The following is an 8,626-nucleotide window of genomic DNA, read 5'->3' as shown; positions in this document are numbered from 1 at the left end:
CCGTTCAAGGAAGGCCCAAGCCCTGGGCACTGGCCTCATTACACAGATTGCTTTCCATGCCAACTGTCCCTGGCACCAAATGTGCATAAAACACAGTCGATTTTCACAGAGCTGACACAGGTAGCTTTCAAGTGGTGTTAGAGTGGCCTGGCACAGAGAGGCTGGCAAAACGCTCACATAAAAGGCATAATGGGGTACCGTTTTGCAGAAATTGTGATGCTTTATGGGCCTCCGTCTGTGATGAAACCCATCAAAGGGCAGGTTCATCCCTCGGTGACCAGAGTTAATTGAAAATTTAAGACCCAATCAAATCCCCCAGAATTGAGATTTTTGGCAGCTTATGTGCTTCACTGTAAGATTCCTGCTGCTTTTGCCTCTGCCAGCCCCACAAGTGGGGCTGCATGTTCCAGTATCTTCAACAACAGCACTGAGCTTTAGGCAAGGGACAAACTCAACAGTATTAACTGTGATCCTGACTTTTTTTTTTTTTTTTTTTTTGAGATGGAGTGTCACTCTTATTGCCCAGGCTGGAGTGTAATGGCTCAATCTCGGCTCACCATGACCTCCGCCTCCCATGTTCAAGTGACTCTCCTGCCTCAGCCTCCCGAGTAGCTGGGATTACAGGCGCCTGCCACCATGTCCAGCTAATTTTGTATTTTTAGTAGAGATGGGGTTTCACCATGTTGGCCAGGCTGGTTGTGAACTCCTGGGCTCAAGCAATCCGCCCACCTGAGCCTTCCAAAGTGCTGGGATTACAGGTGTGAGCCACTGTGCCCAGCCTCAATCCAGCCTTTTTAAAAACATAAATATCAACTGGATATTTAATGATACTAAGAGATTATTATTAAATTTCTGTGGGTACATTGATATTATGGTGGGTTTTTCTTAAGAGTTTTATCTTTCAGAAATGCAAAAGTAAACTTTGTTGCTGTTGTTGTTGAAAAAGGGTCTCTGCCATCCAGGCTGGAGTGCAGGGGCACAACCATGGCTCACTGTAGCCTCGACTTTCTCGGGCTCGGGTGATCCTCTCAGGTCAGTCACCTGAGGAGCTGAGACCACAGCTGCTGATGCCACCACTCCCAGCTAACTTCTTTGTATTTTTTATAGAGGCGGGGTTTTGCCATGTTGCCCAGGCTGGTCCTGAACTCTTGGGCTTAAGCAATCTGACCATTTTAGCCTTCCAATATGCTGGGTTACAGGTGTGAGCCACTGCACCCAGCTGTAAACATTTATAAATAAAAGTATTTGCTTCAGAATAACCTACGCTGGGCCTAGGAATGGAAGACAGCATGTAGGTAGCAAGATTAGTTATGTATTGATAATTGGTAAAACTGGGTCATGGGTAAATCAGGCTCATTATTCTTTTCTCTCTACTTTTGTATATGTTTGAAAATGTCCAGAATGAGTTTTTCGAACGGGGATGGTGTGCAGCCCTAGGCTCATTTGAACTGCATGTTCTCTACAAAGATTGCACAGTTTGGGGTATGGGTATGGTGTTCGCTGCCTGGTGAGGATGGGGATCTTTCCTAATCTTTCTTAGACCCCCATCTACAGAACTCCAGGGTTGTGACTATAGCCCATTATCTCCATCCTTTGTTCCTCAGCTTTTCCTGTATTCTCTACATGACATTAGAAAATGTGGAGACTCAGCTGATTTAAATGGGACATATTTAATTATTAAGCCCTGGAATCCTAGTATCTACTCTCCTCCCCCTACCCAAAGGGTTTTCTTTTCTAACTTTTAGTCAATATCCTACTCCTGACAGCAGCTCCCCACAGACGTGACCTGTTAAAACGGGGCAGACTGTCCCAAGTGCACCTAAGTGCACTGTGCTCTGTGCTGTGGTGGCAGTGTAACACAGGGCCAAGGGCTCAGACCTGGACTCAGACCTGGTCTAGATCTCAGCTCTATTGTAATCTCAGCCTGTCTGTGGTCTTGAGAAAGCTACTAAACCTCTCTGGGTCTCTTTTTTGTTATCTGTAATATGGGGATAATCATAGTATTTACCTCACAGCTTTACTGTGAGGATAAAGCCTGAAAATGCTGAGTAGAGGGCCAGTTACCTAGTCAGTGCCCAGTAAACAAACTAGTCCACTTATCAACCACGGTGGCATGCATAATGAACAGATCCATCCATCCAGGCATGCATGATGGTCAGATCTACCAGAATGTCCAAGCACTCTCTGAACGAGAAAGCCTGGACATGGCCTGCTGTGGCCTCAGGACATGGGCTTTCAGCTCACATCAGGCTGGCACTGGCCTCTATATGAGAGGCCTAACCTCTGCCCTCACACCCTCCCACATGCCCATGTCAAGCTCCACAAGGTACCTGTGTCCTCTGGGGAGCCATAGGAGGGGCTGCCCTGGGATAAGGTAGCCCAGCTTGAGTCCTCGTCACTGGCTGCACTGTTCCGCATGCCAAACAGCAGGCTGGCACTCTTGCTGTGTTCCCGGGGGCCATCTGTAAGGGCTTGGGGCCTGGGAGGGGCCTCCACACTCTCCAGGGGCTCAGGCAGCCCAGGGGGAGAAGATAAGTCCTCCTCCTCCTCTTCATCATCATCCTCCTCCTCCTCCTCAGCCTCCCCTGCCGCCTTCTCCTCTCCCTCATCTGGCCCCTGCTCTTGAGTGCTGATGATCAGGCCAGGTCCTCGTAGGCCTCGGTTGGCCGCGTTGTGGGCTGAGAGCTCCAGCTCAGAGTACAGGTGTATCAGGCCTTTGGGGCCCAAGGGTGCCATCTCAGGCTCCTGGCTGGCCTCCTCTGCCAAGGTCAAGGTCACATTGCGGTTCTGGTCACGGTGGGCCGTGGCGGCCCGCCGGAGTTGGTTCTGGCCCTCTTTTAGCCACTTGGCATTGGCAGGGCCTGGTTCAGGCCCACCACCCTCCCCCATGGCGCTACGCAGGTCCTTGGGTCCCACAGCTGTGGCCTGCAGCTTGGCGTTGAGTAGCTGGTTATGGGCAGCGTGCAGAGGCAGGGGTAGGCTCAGTGTGGGGCCTCCGTGGCTGTTGGCATTAATGGCCGACTGGCTCAGTGATGATGGAACAGACATGGCCTTGGCAGCTCCTGTGGGGTGGGGAAGGGAGATGCTGTTGAGCCTCTGGTCCAGAACAGCAGCATCACTGCTTCTGCCCCAGGGCTACGCCCTGTGCCTCCTCATCTCCCTGCACTAAGCAGGCTAGCACCCATGGCTCTCTATCCTATGAGAATGACTGGGCTCATCTTCTGTCCCAGCACTATCGTCCCCATCACAGGCCAGGCCCAGGTCTGAGGCTCAACCCATCCCTATATCCCCTGCCCTGAGCTTTCTGGGATGGCACAGCTGGTGCCTGCTCCGCCCTCGATCCCACCAGCAGGGCCTCCACACAATGGCTCTCTGTGCCTCCCCACCCCCTAGCTCATCCACCCGGGGCTTACTGTGCCAGGAACACCACTAGAGTGGGACTGGCTCGTGTGTTTTGGACACTGATCACTGACTGCCCCTCTCCTGCTGCACTTCCATCCCAAGCCCCACCACTGTAAGCTCCTCCGGCTGTGTTCCTATTCCCATAAGTCACTCAGCTCAACCAGGCCCCAAGCCCACCCCATACTAGCGACTGTGAGGACAGGAGGAAATAAGCTGCAGAACTAGCCCTACAGGGCATGGCACAGGAAGACAGGTCACAGAGGGAGGGTGCTTGGCTGCAATTCACGGCTCCGCTGGCCAGATGAAGCTACATCTTGGTGACAATTTCCATGAAGTAGCTCCCCTTGGGCACCGGTCCCTCTGCCAGCCCTTATAATGCCCTGTCCTGGATCACTATGGGAGCCTTTCCCCTGGGCCCTTCAGCCTTTCAGATCTTTGCTTTTTGGGGTTTTTGTTTGTTTGTTTGTTTGTTTTTGTTTTTGAGATGGAGTCTTGCTTTTGTCGCCCAGGCTGGAGTGCAATGGCAGGATCTCAGCTCACTGCAACCTCTGCCTCCCAGGTTCAAGTGATTCTCCTGCCTCAGCCTCCTGAGTAGCTGTGATTACAGGTGCCGACCACCACGCCCAGCTAATTTTTGTATTTTCAGTAGAGATGGGGTTTCACCATGTTGGTCAGGCTGATCTCAAACTCTGACCTCGTGATCCGCCCGCCTCGGCCTCCCAAAGTGCTGGGATTACAGGCGTGCGCCACTGCGCCCGGCCCAGGCTTTCAGATCTTTGACCAAATGTCACAGCCTCAGTGAAGCCTTCCCTGAACACTCATTTTAAAACCACAGGCTACCTCAGTCCCTCCTCAGCAATCCCTAACTCTTCCCCAGCGCCTGTCACCATCTGACAAGCCAATTTGTTATTTACTTTGTCTAATGATTGTCTCCTCAAGACTACAATTTATAATCTCCGTGTTGGTGAGGATTTTGCCTTTTTGGTTAAATACAGTATGCCTAGTGCCTAGTGTAGTCTTGGCACAGAGCAGGACCTCTATTAATATTTGTTGAATGAATGTATGAATCAGTCCCCATTTCCCCCAGGCTTCGCTTTGGCCTCTCCTCTGCCAGTGTCAGAAAACACTTTGGTTATGTTACTGAGCCTCATGGTGCCCCACACAAACTCCACCTGCCTTTCAGGGAAGTGGACGCCCTGTTCTACAAGGCCAGCTCCCCTCCCGACACCTCCCTCTGCCTCCTCACAGCCCTTTGTGGCTCAGCTTCTCGCAATCGTTTGAGTTCCAACTATCCTTCCAGCCCGCCGCCCAGGGACCCACCCTTGGCCCCATTCCATCCTCCCCACTCTCCCTGACCTTCCAGCTGCTCTGCTGCTCTCCTTCCCGGACCCCCACAAGAAAGTACTCTCACCCTGGAACCTCACCAGCCCCCGATTTCAGTTATTTCTCCCTGACCAACCACTGCCCACTTCTCTCTCATCCTGAGCCCTCCATGCAAGCCGTCCTTCAGACAGCCCCTACCACATTACTCTCTCCTCCCTCGATGGCCTCACTGATTCTCTCTTCCTACCCGACCCTTCCACCAACACACAATTCTCCCTCACTGACTGTCCCAACAAACACTGCACTGCGCTCTTTCTAATTCCCACTGTACAGACCTTTCTCCTTGATGTCTTATCTGAGAGTTCCCTATCTCCCTGTTTCTCCACTAAGGAGTTCTTTCTTTCCCCGACTCCCCACTACCTCCCTTCCCTCTGTGTCCTCAGCACTGAGCAGAGGTGTTGCAGCTGCCTGAGCAAGGCTTGCCCATCTCTCCAGGCGCAGTGCGCCCAGGCTGGAGTGCAATGGCATGGTCTTGGCTCACTGCAACCTCTGCCTCCTGGGTTCAAGTGATTCTCCTGCCTCAGCCTCCTGGGTAGCTGGGATTACAGGTGCCCATCACCACGCCCAGCTAATTTCTGTATTTTTTTTTTTTTATAGTAGAGATAGGGTTTCACCATGTTGGCCAGGCTAGTCTTGAACTCCTGACCTCAGGTGATCCACCCGCCTCAGTCTCCCAAAGTGCTAGGATTACAGGCTTGAGACACTAAGCCCAGCCCCATAGCTCACCTTTCTATGTCTCTAGTTCCTCAGACCCTAGTGCGATGCTGCCCATACATCTGTAAAATGAAAAAGGTTTATGTGCATGTGTCTGCCTCACGTGTAGCTGTTGATCTGCTCAGTGTGACTCCTCCTGGCCAATGAGAAAACTCATGGCCACTGGAATAAATGAAGAAAAAAATAGACAGCTCTGCCTCCTCCCAGAACCACAGTAATCTTCCAAAAATGGAAACCAGATTGTGTCACTCCCTGGTTCAGAAAATTAGAGGGCTCACCACTGCCTTTCGGATAATGTCTGCACTCGTTAGCAGAACACCCAGGAGCCCCCTTGAGCCAACCTCTATAACCTGTCAGACCTCTCCCCACCTCCCACCTCCTTTATACCTTATACTCCAGGCACAGGCAGTGTGGCAGATTCTGGAACATGTTGCACACTCTTAAAGCCCTGGGTCTTTGTTTATACTGCTCCCTCGGCCTGGAATTCTGTCTCCCCTTGTGAAAACCTCTGCTTGTATTTCAAAACTAACCTCAGCAGTCACAGCTCCTAAGCAGTCTTTCCTGTTCTCTCCCCACCATCAAGTGACTATTCTCTCCTTCGTGTCTCACAACATCCAGGACCACATTCGATCAGAATATCTGAGACGGTGTCTTATTCTATTTCACATTCCCATTATCAAAGAGAGTGTGCTGTGTGCCGCCACAGACTGGGCTGTCGCGCAGAAGGAATGAAAGGATGAATGGGACAGACACAGGGGCTGAGAGGATCTAGGAAGCTCAGAACTGGCTGGGAATAAATACCTAGAAAGGCTGTGGGGCCCAATGGGCTGGAGAGGAGCAAAGGGAGCGTTTGGGAGGGTGTCAGATAATGCCAAAGGGTCCCTGAGAGGGAAGTAAGATGGGACAGGAATCCCGGAGAGGTGAGGGCTGAGATCTAGGAAAAGGGAGTGAGGCAGGTAGCTTAAACCAACATCTTGGCTCAGACACTGTTCAAGAGTGGCATCTCCATGGGTTTCAGGAAGTAGAAGACTCCATGACTCTGCCATGCTTGGAGGACCTTAAGGATGGCAAACTCTTCTCTGAAGCAGTGGTGTACAGAGCCAAGTTTCTCAAAGGTCAGGCAGAGACTGACCTCCTTGGCATTAGGAGTTATGATCTGAAAAGGGTGCGTGCGCTGTAAGGCTGAAACAGTGAAGAGCCAAGTTGACTTCAGGGCAGCCCTGCCAATCTGGTCACCAGGCCAGGAAGTATTAGAGGAGGAACGGGGAAACTGTTTAAGTGCTGAAGCTTTAGCATCTAGCCTGAGGTGGTGTGGTCACCAACACCCCACTGCTCGAGGTCAAAAAGATGACCTCAGTCCAATTTTTTTAGAGAAGGAACATAACCTAATCTCTCCGCTCTCATTGGAATTACCAAAGGATGCAAAGAGCCAAATGGGTTCTGGCTCAAGGCAGGGAGCTGGGCAGGGGCCTCAGGGCAGGAACTGAAAGAAGTAGCCACTAAGCCTGAAGATCCTGGTATCAGACCACAGGGACTGGGGTTAAGTCTTGCTCCAAATCAGAAGTTGTTCAATCTGACAGCTTACCATATGCCAGGCACTGTGCTAGACACAAGGGAGAGTGATGAATAAAAAAGAAATAGTTCTTCCTCTGGAGGAGTTCTCAGTTTAGGGGGAAACAGTCATTGAACAACTTGTTACAACGCAGTGTAATGGCAACATCTAGAACAGTGCCTGGCACCCATAGCATTCCCTATTTGTTGACTGAATATCACGAAGGAGGAAGAGGAGGGCATTACAGGAACCTGGGGCTTGCTATAGCCAAGACATCAGCGAAGGACTGCCTGAGACTAGGACATAACTCTCTGTGGGCCACCCCTCTCAGAGGATGATCTCCCCTCCTAATTCACAGAGGAAAGGGAAGCCATCCAACTGGGGAACATCCTCAAACATAAAAACCTAACCAAACTTCAGCACCTATCCCTTTCTTTCCTTCCCAAAACCAACTGCTTCACCTATCATTTGGATTCTTCCTATGATACCTTTCCAGGAATTTTATACCACTGTTTATCTATTTTCTCCTCTATATAATCAACCTCTCCTTCTCAATAGGATCCACTATCTCCCAACTTGACCTGACGTTCCTCCAGAGCCACTCACTGCTCTTTCCTCCCTCATACACGCAAACTTCCTGATAGAGTTGTCTCTACTCACTGTTGCTACTTCCTCACCTCCCACTCACTCCTCAACCCTTTCCAAACCTGCTTCCAGTCCCAACACGACTCAGAAACAGCTCCTACCAAGGTCAACATGACCCCTGTGTCATTCAATCCAACAGACACAGTCCTCATCTTGGTTGTCCTCCCAGCAGCATCTGACCCCATGAATCTCTCATCCAGCCTCTATCCGTGCCTCCACACTCTCATCTCCGCACTCCTCATCTCATCTCATCTTTTACACTTCTTGTTATTGTTTGCTGGGTTCCTAGACTCCTCTGCTGGCTCATCTTCCTCTATTGGCCATTACATGCTGGAGTTTCTTATGGCTTATTCTCATGCCCTTTCCTCTTTCTTATCCTATAATCAGTATAAATATTCATTCATGCCCACAGGTTCAGTTATACACTGATGATTTCCCAAGTCAAATCTCCATTTCAGACCCCTCACCTGAGCTCCAGACAAGTACATTAAACTTTCTACTCAACATCTCCACTTGGATGTCTCAAGCTAATATACCCACTCGTGTTTCCCACTCCCACACACTAACTGGTCCTCTTTCAGGATCCTGGCTCATGGAATGATACAATCCATCCTATTCTGTGAATCTGAAGTAGGGGTACATCTTGACATGTCCTTCTCTAGCACTTGCTATGTTCAGTCCATCCCTAAGTACTGATGATTGCCTCTCTGAGAAAAATTTCTGAACTGCATCAACTCTCCCCATTCACTACAACCAAGGACAAAGACCTTAAGACAAAATTCTTCTTTTTTTTTTTTTTTTTTGAGGTGGAATCCTGCTGTGTCACCTAGGCTATAGTGCAGTGGCAAGATCTCAGTTCACTGCAACCTCTGCCTCCCGGGTTCAAGCGATTCTCCTGCCTCAGCCTCCTGAGTAGCTGGGATTACAGGC

General features: G+C 50.4%; 1 protein-coding gene across 3 annotated transcripts in view; it reads right to left on the bottom strand.

Moving 5' to 3' along the window:
- Window positions 1-3,069, bottom strand: part of APBB1 (amyloid beta (A4) precursor protein-binding, family B, member 1 (Fe65)) — a 16,212-nt gene extending 13,143 nt beyond the window's left edge. For 2 of the 3 annotated variants that reach the window (XM_011972506.1, XM_011972507.1), the window contains exon 1: window positions 2,331-3,069. In XM_011972506.1, coding sequence (XP_011827896.1) covers window positions 2,331-3,048 — 718 coding nt within the window. In that variant the 5' untranslated portion in view covers window positions 3,049-3,069. The remainder of the gene's footprint in view (window positions 1-2,330) is intronic. The other variant, XM_011972508.1, reaches the window with a different exon arrangement.
- Between the last annotated feature and the right edge of the window lie 5,557 nt (window positions 3,070-8,626).

The sequence above is a fragment of the Mandrillus leucophaeus genome, unplaced genomic scaffold, assembly GCF_000951045.1.
Source record: "Mandrillus leucophaeus isolate KB7577 unplaced genomic scaffold, Mleu.le_1.0 Scaffold1296, whole genome shotgun sequence".
Classification (NCBI taxonomy): Eukaryota; Metazoa; Chordata; class Mammalia; order Primates; family Cercopithecidae; genus Mandrillus; species Mandrillus leucophaeus.
Note: the sequence above shows the minus strand (reverse complement) of the source record. Positions and strands in the feature narration are given on the sequence as shown.